This window comes from Staurois parvus, unplaced genomic scaffold, assembly GCF_062004578.1.
Source record: "Staurois parvus isolate SC_StPar_1 unplaced genomic scaffold, SC_StPar_1.0 ptg000544l, whole genome shotgun sequence".
In the NCBI taxonomy this organism is placed as follows: Eukaryota; Metazoa; Chordata; class Amphibia; order Anura; family Ranidae; genus Staurois; species Staurois parvus.
Window position 1 is genome coordinate 3,529,261 of NW_028318340.1, and position 15,713 is coordinate 3,544,973.

Genomic DNA, 15,713 nt, shown 5'->3' on the forward strand with positions numbered 1-15,713 from the left:
CATGTGACCATTCTTTCATTCCTAGGTTGCAGTTGTAGCACATGTGACTGCCAAGAAAATGCCAAATCTGCATCGACATGATGCAGAAAAGTTCTTCATTGGAAACAAAGGAGAAACAGAACCTTTTCCCAGCATCCATGACCCTCCGGAGAAAGACTTGTCTGTGGTTGTTCCTGCGTATAATGAAGAAACCCGGTGTAAGTGGGATGAAATCTAAACACTGCTGAACATGACCGGAGAACTGATCCTATCATTTAAAGTATAAATGATTCAAAAGCTTGATGTTGCGGATTTATTGCCCGCTTAACAGGCAAAAGACACAGATGAAATAGCTTGAGATACTGTTCACACTGTTGGGTTGTGGAAATATACGCGTTACATGGTGGGGTATGGCACCCCAACATACCTTGTTGACAGAAGTGTATCACAGCGCATTGCACCACGGGGCAATGCACTATACTGTTAAGCACTGGTAAAAAAAAAAAAAAAGTGCAAGTCTGATTCCTGGAGCACTGAGCTATGTGACTGTCCATTATTTTGAGTGGACTGCGTATTGCAGTGCATGTTGATGTGCTTTTAGCAAACTAAACATCAATAGCAATGTGTGAGCCTAGCCTTAAAGGGAGTTTGTCAGGATAGCAAAATGGTAGCCGAAATTGCTGACTAAAAAAAATACAGTATATAGCCTTGCAGAGCAGTAGTGATCTCTTTTGAGTCAGTCTCTTGTTGAAACCTGGGGTGGGGAAAGAAGGGGATGATCACAACCCTGATTCAGTCGTGTAAATTTCAGCTTGAGCTTTTGATCTCTGTAAACAGACTTTTTATACAGTAGTAAGCAGAAGCTAAAAAGCATGCAGAATGGAGCCTAGCGCTCCACCTACTGCAGATATGACTACATTATATTCATGTGCATCATTTCATATTGTTCTAATGAAATGTATGCTTGTTTTTTTTTTTTGTTTTTTTTTTGTCTCCTCACTATTATAAATATAGAAAAAATTATTAAAACAACTTTACATTCCTTTTAAGGAGTCACGTGCCCTACTGAAACCAATTAGAAGTCATATAGTTAGATTTTTAGATGCAATGTGTAATATAAACCGTTTTGCCTTAGGTGCCTCTTAATGCATTTAAACCCAGTTACTCTATTAACCTAAACGGGCTAAGGTGCAAAACCAGCCATGTAAACCATAAAGATTAGTTTGCACTGAAACACTGTGAACTCGGACTTGCCTGGAAAGGCAAGCATTACAGTGTGATGTGTATTTTCTTCTACGTATGCGGTCACCCTTTCTTTTTGAGGAAGCCAGCTCAGCCCAGAGAAACTCATAAATAGTAGTTGTATGTCTATAAGGTAATGAGACCTTTTGTCCATGTACTGTTTTCCAGTCAACATAGGAACCATTAGTCACAGTGAATTTTCCCCATTTAGTGGTTGCCACTCCCTGTGTGAGATGAGATGGGTCTGTACAGCAGACCAACATGTCAGCATTACAGTGCACCAATCAGAAGATCGAAAGCTTTGCTGATTGGTGTGCCATACTGCTAACATGTCAAATGGATTTACAGACCCAGACAGTCTCTCACAGAGCAATACTTGTGTGCAGCATGTTGCATGGATTTGCAGCTAGTCCTGGGAAAATAATATTATTGGGCAATTTAAGCTTCTACTACAGTGTTAAGAGCTTCGGTTCTATTTTCAATTTAACCTCATGTGGACTGTACTGTATATTGCAGCTTACCAGCCCTTAGATATATGCTATATTGCCAAAAGTATTGGGACGTCTGCCTTTATACACACATGAACTTTAATGGCATCCCAGTCTTAGTCCGTAGGGTTCAATATTGAGTTGGCCCACCCTTTGCAACTATAACAGCTTCAACTCTCCTGGGAAGGCTGTCCACAAGGTTTAGGAGTGTGTCTATGGATATTTGACCATCTTCCAGAAGTGCATTTATGAGGTCAGGCACTGATGTCGGATGAGAAGGCCTGGCTCCCAGTCTCCGCTCTAATTCATCCCAAAGGTGTTCTATCGAGTTGAGGTCAGGACTTTGTGCAGGCCAGTCAAGTTTCTCCACCCCAAACTCACTCATCCATGTCTTTATGGACCTTGCTTTTGTACACTGGTATGCTGTCATGTTGGAACAGGAAGGGGCCACACCCAAACTGTTCCCACAAAGTTGGGAGCATGAAATTGTCCAAAATGTCTTGGTGTGCTGATGCCTTAAGTGTTCCCTTCTCTGGAACTAAGGGACCAAGCCCAACCCTTGAAAATGGACCCCACACTATAATTCCCCCTTCACCAAACTTTACACTTGACACAATGCAGTCAGGCAAGTACTCCTGGCAGCTTCCAAACCCAGACATGTCCATCGGATTGCCAGACCGAGAAGCGTGATTAGTCATTCCAGAGAACACGTCTCCACTGCTCTAGAGTCTAGTGGTGGCGTGCTTTACACTCCTGCATTCAATGCTTTACATTGCACTTGATGATGTAAGGCTTGGATGCAGCTGCTCGGCCACGGAAACCCATTCCATGAAGCTCTCTACACACTGTTGTGCTAATCTGAAGACCAGACGAAGTTTGGAGCTATTGACTCCTAAGACAGTTGGCGGCTTTTCACTTCAGCATGCACTGACCCCCCCTCTGTCATTTTTACGTGACCTAATATTTCTTGGCTGAGTTGCTGTTGTTCCCAGTAGCTTCCACTTTGTTATAATACCACTAACAGTGGACCGTATTTAGTAGCAAGGAAATGTCATGGATGGACTTATTGCACAGGTGGCAACCTATCACGGTACCACGCTTGAATTCACTGAGCTCCTAAGAGCGACCCATTCTTTCACAAATGTTTGTAGAAGCAGTGTGCATGCCTAGGTGCTTGATTTTATACACCTGTGGCCATGGATGTGATTGCAAAACCTGAATCCAGTTATTTGGAGGGATATCCCAATTCATTTGGCAATCTAGTGTAGTGTGCATTGGCTTTCTTTTTGCAGGCTAAGAACATTTTAAGCAAGGACAGACAATATTCTTTTCCTTCTGTAAACTACTAATCCCAACAATCTCTATGTAATAGTGATAAAAAGGGAAGACCTGTTTATTTGAATTCCAGTCTGGGTGACGAATATGGCTTAGTTCATAGATTGGAGTCAGTAAATGCTTATGTAGAGACAAGAAGTGTTTATTCGGAGGATTAACTGGTGGAAATGAAGATAATGAGCCTGAGAAAAGAAAATGAATGCTTCTGCCATATCTAGTGACTAATAGGCTATATTATATTACATTTTTGTTCTTGAATTTAGATACTCTTTAATTTTGGATAGTGTGGAAGGATTAGACGTTCTATCAGTTTTTTTTATCGTTGTCTAGGTCCCTGGTCTGATTTACACTAGTGAGTTTGGACACAGCCTGGCAACAAATATTTTTAAAGGGAGATCACAAACTGCCTCCTCACAATTCTCTTAGGTTTCCTTATCAAACAAATCCATTTTATCTAGAAGATTGTTAATGGGCTGTATTCCGAGCTCTAAATCATTATGCCATTGGAAATTAGTGCTGTATCTGTTTGAATTGGCATGTGACAACTAAGATCAAATACTGTGTGTATTCCCAGGTGGATATAAAGAAAAAAACAATGACATTACTTTTGTGTGTATGTGTGTGGTTTTTTTTATTTTTTTTTAATTTTTTTTTTTTATGCATGAAGCACAATGGGGTTGATTTACTAAAGGCAAATAGGCTGTGCACTGCATGTGCACTCAAAGTGCAGTTGGAAGTGCAGTTGCTCTAGGTCTGAGGGGAAGTTCTGCTGATTTCTAGTATCCAATCATGTGCAAGCAAAAATGCTGTGGGGTTTTTTTTTTTTCTCTTTTTTTCCTTGCATGATCCCTTCACATCTAGAGCAACTGCACTTGCAGTGTACTTCCGAGTGCACCTGCAGTGCACAGCCTATTTGCTTTTAATCAACCACAATGTGGTGTACATAGTACCTATGGTAATACTTGCTATATAATTTGTGATGTTGTGCCTAGAAAATGTTTCGATGTGAATTTTTTTTTTTCTTTCTTTCAGTGCCAATTATGATGGATGAGGCACTGGAATATCTTGAAAAGAGACAGGCATGTATAACAGGATTTTTTTTTTTTTTTTTTAAATTTTCATGATGCTTAGCAATTAAGTTTATGTTTAAAGAACTATACTCACCTTGGCTCCAACAATGCAGTGTTCTAGAGCACCTTGTCTAGCCGCTGACATCTCTGGCCAGCTGGATTCTGGGTCTTAATTTCCACCCGCTTTCAATGGGTGGGTGGGGATGACATCAGATTCAGACAGATTTGGCATGGCCGAATTTATGCAGTGAGCTGGGAATCGGCTGAGGAAGCACAACTTTAGCAGCCATTTTTTTTCATCAAATGATTCATGGTGTAGGTTGGCCTCATTATTGCAGGAAGGGAGGGTCATGTACTGGCAATAGGTGGATTGAATTTGGGCAGTTCAGCAAGGACCAACTGAATGTATGGCTGGTTCGATCAACTTCTGTCGATTTTGAGAATGTTGTCTTCAGCAGATGATCAGTGTATTCTGACAGCGAATGAGTCCTTCTGTCAGAGTACAGTGTGGTTGATTTACTAAAACTGGAGAGTGCAAAACCTGGTGCAGCTATGTAGGGTAGCCAATCAGTTTCTAACTTCAGCTTGTTCAATTAAGCTTTGACAAAAAATGGTTTCTATGTACAGCTGCACCAGATTTTGCACTTTCCAGTTATAGTAAATCAACACCAATATCTCAGTGGGGAGGATTCCACCATGTGCATGTTGGAAGCTGTTTTTTGTTTTTTTTTTTTATTGGCCCTGGCTGATCGAAGAAAAGGGGTCATTTATGGCCACCTTTTGAAATGTGCAAATGGCGGACATTTTCAGGTATTAGAGTTAGCCATGCATCCACAATATAGCTACCAAACAATCACTGCATAAACATCAGGTGAAGTTGTATGTGTATGCCTTTGGAGCTGGGGAGGGGAAATCACTGTAGACTGCCACAGGGGGAAGCAATAGTGAAAATCTGAAAACAGCTGGTTTTGGAGAATACTCTGTAATGTCTGTAGACACCTTAAACCTGTAGTACAAAAAATTGTCCCTGCATGTATATATTATTATTCAACCACTTGCCCTCCTGAGGATTTACCCCCTCCCTTCCTGACCAAACCATTTTCTGCATTATGGTGCTGCGTTATTTTAACTGACAATTGTGCGGTCATGCAACGCTCCACCCAAATTAAATTTTTATGTCACTTTTTATTTTTTCCCCACGATTTGAGCTTTGTTTCGGTGATATTTGATCGCCTGTGCCATTTTTTAAATCAAATTTAGGCCAAAATGTTTTCTGCTATGTGTTTGCTTAAAAATAATCCCAATACGTGTAAATTGGTTTCCGTGAAAGTTAGTGTTTTACAAATGGCAGTATGTATACTGGATTTTTTTTTTTTTTTTTTTTACTAATGTGTCAATTAGCGACTTATAGTGGGACTGCGGCGGGCATTCTGACAGTGGGGGGAGCTAACTTGGTGTCACTGTCATCCCCAGTGACACCAATACAGTGATCGCGCCCCCTACCCGGAAATACAAAATCGCGTATATATGCATGATTTTGCACATCCCTGCTGCCCTGTAGCAGTCTGTCTGCTATAGGGCAGCAGGGAAGCGGTTAAGTCTCCTGACAGGTAAAAGAAAGCCGAAAATATTTGCCTTTTTTTGTATCTACATTGCTCAACATTGCTTCAGTCACTAGAACTGATCCCCCAAGTCTGCTGGCAGACTGATTCTTCCAGGAGTTTCAATCCTCGTGTCTCCCACAGCTCTTCCTGGTTCCTCCTTTATGAACTTGTGTTTCCACTGTCCCATGAAGTGACACAAGGTCAGAGTAAGGGACCAGTGAGAGCTGTGGAAGACACAGGGCGATAGGTTTAATGGACTTATATGTATGTGTGTGTGAAATATATAAATATAATATATATATTTTTTTTTTTTCCTACAAACATTTAATTTTTGGATTTCTGCTACACAGAAGCAACGTCCGTCGTTCAAATATGAGGTCATCGTTGTAGATGATGGAAGTTCTGATAAAACTACACAGGTAACCAGAAAAAAAAGGAAATCTGAACAATTGTGGGGCTATTCTTGTTCCCTGGTTGTGAAGGGAAACACATACGGTTTTACGCAAAGTGACCTGTATCTTAGTGTATTTGCAACATTTCCCAGTATAAATATTCTGAAAATGATGAAAGAACTGTCATTAGTACTCCCAGTCGTTTATGTAGGTATGTCAAACAAGCAACCTGTATGAAAGCAGGAGCCAGTGGATACCTGCATGTAACTATTAGAAATCGTCCTAGTTGTACACTGGGAGACTTTGAAATGTAAATGCAAATTCTTACATTTTGGAAGGTTGTAGCTTAAACCTGTCTGCTGCATCCTACAGTAGAATTTGCTAGCCAGCTAGAGCCACCTGCTCTAAAGTGTGTTGTGTGACCATCTTTCTCTAAAGCTGGAAGCTATGGTCAGGGCACAATGAAGAGGACTTCCCAGCTGGAATGCTTTAGTTTTTTTTTTTCCATGGCAGTGCTGATGTACTGTATACAGTATCCATACCAACCTACGCAGTGTCTCAGCTGTCAGAAGAATGAAGGAGAATTGCTGATTGTTGGTAGGAGGTTTCTGCACTTTGCACCTTGCTCTATAATACAGGCCTCCTATAAAGTGTCACCCTGAGATGTACTTTCCCCCTTGTGCACCCTGGCTAAAAAGAAGCATTTGCTCTCTCGCTAACAGTATGCTATGTAGAAGCCTAATCCGTCTACATGCCCCCATTTGCCTGGGGGGGGGGGCTGTAAACACAGCTGCTCATATACAGATTACACCTATTTTGGGGAAAGTTGGCTTTATACCGCATATGCTTGGTCTTCAGGATTCTGCATTATGTAATTCACAGATTATGAATATGTGACTGCCTCTGCAAGGTACATTGATTGCAACAATTACAATAAGGATCTGCATCTGTGTGCTTTTCGTCATTGAAAATGTGGTCATAGTTTCCTGAAATACACATCTGGGTTATGCAAGCAATAAATATCTGTGTCAGGGGCAGAGATGGGAAGGCCTGGGGAAAAAAACCCTGAAAAATTGGGAAGAACAACTTTTTGGTTTTATTTTTGTTTGTTTTTTTAGAAAATCTTAAAAAAAAAAAAAAAAAGTACGTGGAATGTTATTTTTAAATCTTAAATAATATATCTATGACATGGTATTCAAACTATGTAACATGAGGACCGTAATGAAAGATTTTTCAGACTTTATATAAAGGTCTTAAGTTATTGCATATTCGTTTAGCTCAGTGTTTCTCAACTCCAGTCCTCATGGACCCCCAACAGGTCATGTTTTCAGGATTTCCCTCAGATGAAACAGCTGTGGTAATTACTAAGGCAGTGAAACTGATCAAATCACCTGTGCAAAATAATGGAAATCCTGAAAACATGACCTGTTGGGGGTCCATGAGGACTGGAGTTGAGAAACACTGGTTTAGCTGTAGACAAGTGAATCCTGGAATATAATCCAGGTAACACTGTACTTTTCAATGCACTTTTCAAGCAAGAGAAATATGCATTTCTGCTACAAGGGGTACTGCAGGGGAAAGGCTTCAGTTTAGTTTAGTTTGCTTGTGGGCTCCATCTTTTACCTCATACAGTTGGGTGATTTGCTGGGACACAGTAGATGAATAGATTCTGTCCTCTCAAGCCTTAATTTACAAGCAAGAGGGTAAATTTGTCTGACAAATTAGTTTCTTTATAATCTTTAAATGATTTCTGTTAATCACAGCATAATGTTTACCTATAGTCTGCTCAGTGATTTTTTTTTTTTTTTTTTCTCCTCCCATTAAAATGGTGAGACCAACATTTAGAGACTGAAAACATTTCCACAGTTCAATTTCTGTTGAGCGCAAAGCTTCAGTCTGCAGATGTTGTGAGAAGAAATACTCTTTTCCAAATGCTACAAGGATGACAAAGCACATATTTGCATGCCAGAGGTGCACTAAAGACCATAAAATATTCTTTATGAAATAAATTTAGGACCACAATAAAAGTGCAAGTAACTTTTCCCTCCAGGGTTCTCTGTCCATAAACTCTGCTTTTTGCACTAAGGGGCAAATCTAAGTATTATTTTTTTTTATGTTGATGGTTTCTTGCTTTTTTGTTGCTTTGAGGGAAAGGGGAGTGGTTACCTGTTCCCATGTATAGTTTAAATGTTCTTAACATATACAGTCCTTGTTCCATTTGCAATGAAAAAAGATTTTAAGTAAGTTTAGTTTTTTTACTGAATAAGCTGTATTTTTATTTCAAGCACAATACTTTTTATATACACTGCATTTCACAGAGCAGGTTATTCATGACTATGTGGGTTATATGCCACCCGCAGGTGAATGGACACTGGCAGATCAATCAAACCGGAAGTCCTCCCCTTTATAATCCCTTAACACAGGAAGTACCTCAGGTTTTTTTGCCACTGTAATGTAGATGGTCACTGATGTGTTGCATGTGCTCTTGGAGCAAACTAGGAGGTCTGGAACGGTTCTGCCAAGAATCTAGGACTTCAGTTGGATCCATTTGAAAAGCTGTTAGCTAAAATGGATGGTACCCGGGCCTCTTTCGATAGGAGAGAAGAATTCTCAAAGTTTGCCTGTAGTGCTGCTGTATGGCGCTGCACCCTATGTAATGGACTCCTGTGCAGTGTTTGTTCTGACCAAGGTGCTTTCCAGCAGGGTGCTATGCAGGCTCAAGGGGATAGACCCCAGGTGTAATGGGGACCGAGTCCTTAAAGGTCTTTTATGACAGAGCCTGCAGTGATGGGTGAAGGTTGGACTCCTGTTATGATTCAGAGTCCTGCCGCGGGAATGTTAGGTTTACATTTGCAGTGTTTCTTTGAAAATCTCTGTCTGGTCATTCTGGTGGCCACTGGGGACAGTGTGCTGTTTGGTCTGGCCAGGCCATGTTCTGTGTGTCTCTGAACTATTGTGCTGCAGTTTTCTCCTCCAGCCACTAACGGCCATAGGGCTGCTCTTTATAGCCTACTCTTGTGCAGTGGAGGCAGGAAGTCACATGTGGGCTTAAGGATCAGCGAGGCTCCTGGGAGATAGCAGAGACACAGAGCAGTCTATGGGTGGATGATTATGTGAGAGTATTACCTGTGGGGGAGCTGCATAACCCGACAGGACACGATTATACACTGCATTAGCCTGCATAATCCAGGGGGTCTTGTACAACTGTTTCTGATACACCTTTGCATGGGTATCAGTGCACTTAAAGGAGTTGGGTGTCCAGAGTAGCTCGTATTTGATGTGCAGGAGCTTACATTTAGTCTGCACTTAAGTGGCATAGAGGCTGCATTCAGGCTGAGTTTGATGTATATATGTGCTTGACTAGTCCTGCGAAACTAGTATGTACCCCGGGGTATAATTATATGAACTGTATATTTGCATAAACTGCTTGCGTGCGTACATACTTGAATGCATAAACTGCATGCGTATGTGCATATTTATACTTGCATAGACTGCATATGTCCGTGCATACTTGCCGTAAATGCATACTTGCATAAACTGCATACTTAAATGCCTACTTGCATAGGCTGCATGTAATTATGACGTCTATGCAAGTATGCATGTAGGTATGCAGGTTTATCATACGTACATGCATATTTGCACAAGCTGCATACATACATGCATACTTGTACTTGAGTACCTGTACACTTGCATAAACTAAACTGCATAAATGCGTACCATTGTACAGTCATGGCCAAAAATATTGGCACCCCTGCATTTCTGTCATCATGCACCAATTCGCCTAAAAAAATCATTGCAATTACAAATGTTTAGGCATTCTCATGTTTTATTTCTTTTGTTTGTATTGGTATGACACAAAAAAGTGCTTTCTTAAACCATTTCTGGGTGTTTTTTGATGTGTGCTTTGGGTCATACCATACATAACTACATACCGGTGTACCTGCATAGTTATAGACCTGCATCCCTGTTAGGTGGCAATATAGTTGCTACATTATTGACTTAAAGCATCCCAGAAGGGGGAGCCAGCCGAGAGTGGGCACCTAACAGCCCCCCCCCCCCCAAAAAAAAAAAATTTGAGTCCACCTCCACATATATGCATTTACGAACATAAACGCACACAGGGAGCCTACACGTGAAAATGTTGATTGCGATACACATATCGCCGCACATGCTGAAGTGAGCAATAATTCTAGCACAAGACCTCCTCCGTAATGCTAAACTGGTGACCTATAGGGGCTTTTGAAGCATTCCCTATAGAAAATATAGGGTACTGAAGTTTGTCGCTATTTCACAGGCACACACAAATTTAAGGTTTCAAATGTTGGATATCTACTCGGCACAACCTCCTCATTTTATATTTTACCAAAACGTTTGGGTAAAAGAGTATACATATATCACATTGGGCTATAGACCATATTTTTATCCTGTATAACATAAAAAGCGAGGGGCACTTCCTGTTTCCTGGTTATTTATTTATTACAGGTACTTTGTATAGCACCGTCAAATTACGCAGCACTTTACATATTTTGTATATTCACATCAATCCCTAACTCTCAAGGAGCCTACAATCTAAGGTCCCAAACTATGTCAATATTCCCATCGCACACGTTCCTAGATATGGGCTTGTCAGTAGCGAGTACTGCAGCGCTCACCAGCTACAAACTGCACTTGTCACAGATCAATGCATATATTCGCCAGCACACTATGGATCACCAAATGTGATCTTCTTGCTATAAAAGTTTTGTATGCCATCACAAAGGATCAAGTGCAATGTTCTGGAGTCAAGCAGGACCTTTTTGTCAGGCATGTGATGATATGCCTGTAGGAGGGGTCCTGCGGGGCTCCAGAACATTGCACTTGATACTTTGTGATGTGATCTTCTTGCAATAATGGTTTTAAAGGACATTTGATGATCATAGTGTGCTGGCGCATATATGCATTGATTTTTCCTATTTCCTGTCGTCAGCACCAAGCATAGTTCCATGCGTTCCACTGTACACCAAGAGTATGCATGACTTCCCTCTCCACTCTCACGCTTCTCTAATTTTTTATTTTTTCCTTTCATGGTCCCCTTACCTTCTCTAATGTCACCTCCATTATTGTGCTTCCGTCCATTCTGGCACTTCTCTTCTGACTCTTCATCTGCTTGTCTTCTCTTTCCTTTAGTTTCTCAGCACTTCTACACAAAGAGAGAACACACTTTGCAAAAAAAGAACTACACAGCAAATCACTATGATTAAAGAACTGTGACCTGCACAAATGACCCTGGTGGGAAAAAAATTATACTGTAGCTTTTTGATACAATTATAGTTTTATTTGCTCTCCACTAGTTTTATTAAAGCCGAGTCCCTGATGCTTGTGATCCCATTTGCAATAATTGATTCTTCTCACAGTTTTAAGGGCCCTGGTTTGCCCTTAGAGGTAACCAAAATGGCTGACTCTCACCTAATCATAAATTGGCCGTTTATATTCTAATGTGACTGGCACCAAACTACTTACCTTTGCATGGAGTTATGTGCTCATTCAAAGACCTCTGCACTTCCAAAATATTTTATTATAAATTGCAATTTAGTATTATCATATGGGAAAGAAGGTAATTGATTTTCTACACATTACAGCAGGTCTAGCTGACCAAGTCTGGAGGAACAAATCCTACTGTGTCTTATTAAAACTAGTGTGGTTTGGTTAAGAGCAGGTGTAGATTTACACAATTAATACACGTACAGTCATGGCCGAAATTGTTGGCACCCTTGATATTTTTCCTGAAAATCAAGTATTTCACACAAAAAAGGTATTGCATTAACACATGTTTTGCTATACACATGTTTATTCCCTTTGTATGTATTGGAACAAATATAAAACAGAGGCAGAAAAGCAAATATGACATAATGTCACACAAAACCCCAAAAATGGGCTGGACAAAAGTATTGGCACCCTTAACTTAATATTTGGTTGCACACCCTTTGGAAAACATAACTGAAATCAGTCGCTTCCTATAACCATCAATAAGCTTCTGACACCTCTCACCCGGAATTTTGGACCACTCTTCCTTTGCAAACAGCTCCAGGTCTCTCTTATTGGAAGGACACCTTTTCCCAACAGCAATTTTAAGATCTCTCCACAGGTGTTCAATGGGATTTAGATCTGGGCTCATTGCTGGCCACTTCAGAACTCTCCAGCGCTTCTTTGCCATCCATTTCTGAGTGCTTTTTGACGTATGTTTGGGGTCATTGTCCTGCTGGAAGACCCAGGATCTTGGACGCAAACCCAGCTTTCTGACACTGGGCCCTACAGTGCGACCCAAAATCCTTTGGTAATCCTCAGATTTCATGATGCCTTGCACACAGTCAAGGCACCCAGTGCCAGAGGCAGCAAAACAACCCCAAAACATCATTGAACCTCCACCATATTTTACCGTAGGTACTGTGTTTTGTTCTTTGTAGGCCTCATTCCGTTTTCGGTAAACAGTAGAATGATGTGCTTTACCGAAAAGCTCTATCTTGGTCTCATCTGTCCACAAGACGTTTTCCCAGAAGGCTTTTGGCTTACTCAAGTACATTTTGGCAAACTGTAGTCTTGCTTTTTTATGTCTCTGTGTCAGCAGTGGGGTCCTCCTGGGTCTCCTGCCATAGCGTTTCATTTCATTTAAATGTCGACGGATAGTTCGCGCTGACACTGATGCTCCCTGAGCCTGCAGGACAGCTTGAATGTCTTTGGAACATGTTTGGGGCTGCTTATCCACCATCCGGACTATTCTGCGTTGCAATCTTTCATCAATTTTCCTCATCCGTCCACGACCAGGGAGATTAGCTACAGTGCCATGGGTTGCAAACTTCTTGATAATGTTGCGCACTGTGGACAAAGGCAAATCTAGTTCTCTGGAGATGGACTTGTAACCTTGAGATTGTTGATATTTTGCCACAATTTTGGTTCTCAGGTCCTCAGACAGTTCTCGTCTCCTCTTTCTGTTGTCCATGCTTAGTGTGGCACAGACAGACACACAATGCAAAGGTTAAGTGAACGTCTCTCCTTTTTATCTGCTTTCAGGTGTGATTTCTATATTGCCCACACCTGTTACTTGCCCCAGGTGAGTTTACAGGAGCATCACATGCTTGTAACATTCTTATTTATCCGCAGTTGTGAAAGGGTGCCAATACTTTTGTCCAGCCCATTTTTGGAGGTTTGTGTGACATTATGTCGAATTTGCTTTCTTTCCTCCCTTTTTTTGTTTTGTCCCAATACACACAAAGGGAATAAACATGTGTATAGCAAAACATGTGTTAATGCAATACGTTTCGTGAGAAATACATGATTTCCTGGAGAAATATCAAGGGTGCCAACAATTTCGGCCATGACTGTATGTACCTTACTGAATGGAAATGAAAAATGAATTCTATCAAACACTCCAGAACTCGTATTTTTTTCTTCTTTTTGTTTTTCATTTAGGTTGCCTTGAACTACTCTAAAAAGTATGGAAGTGATAAGGTTCGGGTGCTCACACTAGTAAAGAATCGTGGCAAAGGTGGAGCTGTGCGGATGGTGAGCAAAACTTACTTTCGTTCATTATTTAACAAAGAGTTGTAGTTCTCAGGTGTAATATCCCATAGCACCTAATATGATTTCACTATGCAGATAGGTACTAAAGCTGTCCATAGACGACTTAAAATTTGGCCTGTTCCAAAGGTGAAGTTAGACTTTAACCACTTGCCAACCGCACTATAGCCAAATGACAGCTACAGCGCGGTTGTTCAATCCTTGGAAGGCATCATATTGACATCCTCCCAGAACGCGCCCCCGTCGATCCCCGTGATCGCTGTGTCCTAGAGACACAGCTGATCACGTGATGTGGTAAAAGGCCAATCGCAGCGGTTTTTTACCATGTGATCAGCTGTGTCCAACGACACAGCAGATCACCGGTAAATGCTGTTGCCGGTTACATAGTTACAGTTAGTCTGGATGAAAAAAGACAAAAGTCCATCCAGTTCAACTATAGAGAAAAAAAAAGTTATAATCCTACACCCACAGTTGATCCAGAGGAAGGCAAAAAAAAAAACCTAGCAAAGCATGATCCAATTTGCTCCTGCTGGGAAAAAAATTCCTTCCTGATCCCTTTAAGAGGCAATCGGATATTCCCTGGATCAACTTTACCTATAAATGTTAGTATCCAGTTATATTCTGTGTATCTAAGAAAGAATCCAGGCCTTTTTTAAAGCTATCCACTGAGCTGGCCAGAACTAACTCTTGAGGGAGTCTATTCCACATTTTCACAGCTCACTGTGAAGAAACCTTTCCGTGTTTGAAGATTAAATTTCTTTTCCTCCAGACGTAAAGAGTGCCCCCTTGTCCTCTGTGATGACCTCAGAGTGAATAGCTCTACACCGAGTTCACTATATGAACCACTGATGTATTTATACATGTTGATCATATCCCCCCTTAATCTCCTCTTCTCAAGAGAGAATAAATTCAGTTCCTCTAATCTTTCCTCATAGCTGATCTCCTCCATGCCTCTTATCAGTTTGGTTGCCCTTCTCTGCACTTTCTCCAGTTCCCCAATGTTCTTTTTGTGAATTGGTGCCCAAAACTGAACTGCATATTCCAGATGAGGTCTTACTAATGATTTGTACCGGGGTAATATGATCTCTCTCTCTCTGGAGTCTATACCTCTTTTAATACAAGAGAAGATTTTGCTCGCTTTAGAAACCGCAGCTTGGCATTGCATGCCACTATTAAGCTTGTGATCTACTAGAACCCCCAGATCCTTCTCCACCATTGATTCCCCCAGTTGTACACCCCCTAGTATGTATGATGCATGCATATTCTTAGCCCCCAAGTGCAGAACCTTACATTTATCAACATTAAACCTCATTTGCCACATAGTTGCCCAATTAAACAGTGCATTGAGGTCGGCTTGTAAATTGGATACATCCTGTAAGGACGTTATTCCACTGCACAGCTTGGTGTCATCTGCAAAGACTGAAATGGGATTTATAATCCCAGACCCTATATCATTTATAAATATATTAAAAAGTAAGGGTCCCAACACTGAACCTTGGGGTACACCACTGACAACCCTAGACCATTCCGAGTATGAATCATTCACCACTACACTCTGAATACGATCTTTTAGCCAGTTTTCTATCCATATTACATACAGATTTTTCCAAGCCTGTAGCCTTTACTTTGACACAGTTCCCCACACATGGCTAATGTGTAAATGCTTTTGCAAAATCCAAGTATACCACATCCACCGCCACCCCTCTGTCCAAGGTTTTGTTAACCTCATAAAAAGAAATCAGATTTGTTTGACAACTTCTGTCTTTCCTGAATCCATGCTGTCTGTTGCTTTAAAATATTTTTTTCCAGCAAGAACTCATCTATGTGGTCTTTTATTAAACTCTCCAGTATCTTCCCAACTATAGAAGTTACAGCGTGAGGAAAGTACTGCCGATAACCAGCAATTGTCAGAGGATGGATCGGCACCATTCATGATCGGTGCCTATCAGTGCCACCCACCTGTGCCCATCAGTGCCTAGTAGTGCCACCCATCAGTGCCCAACAGTCCTGGCAGTCAGTGCTGCCTCTCAGTGCCTATCATTGTTGCAT

At 41.1% G+C, this 15,713-nt stretch overlaps 1 protein-coding gene across 1 annotated transcript in view; it reads left to right on the forward strand.

The window, feature by feature from the left end:
- ALG5 (ALG5 dolichyl-phosphate beta-glucosyltransferase) overlaps positions 1-15,713 on the forward strand; it is a 43,622-nt gene that overhangs the window by 5,886 nt on the left and 22,023 nt on the right. The window contains exons 2-5 of the mRNA XM_089690846.1: positions 26-197; positions 4,077-4,123; positions 6,069-6,137; positions 13,557-13,649. Of these exons, the coding sequence (XP_089546972.1) occupies positions 26-197; positions 4,077-4,123; positions 6,069-6,137; positions 13,557-13,649 (381 nt within the window). The remainder of the gene's footprint in view (positions 1-25; positions 198-4,076; positions 4,124-6,068; positions 6,138-13,556; positions 13,650-15,713) is intronic.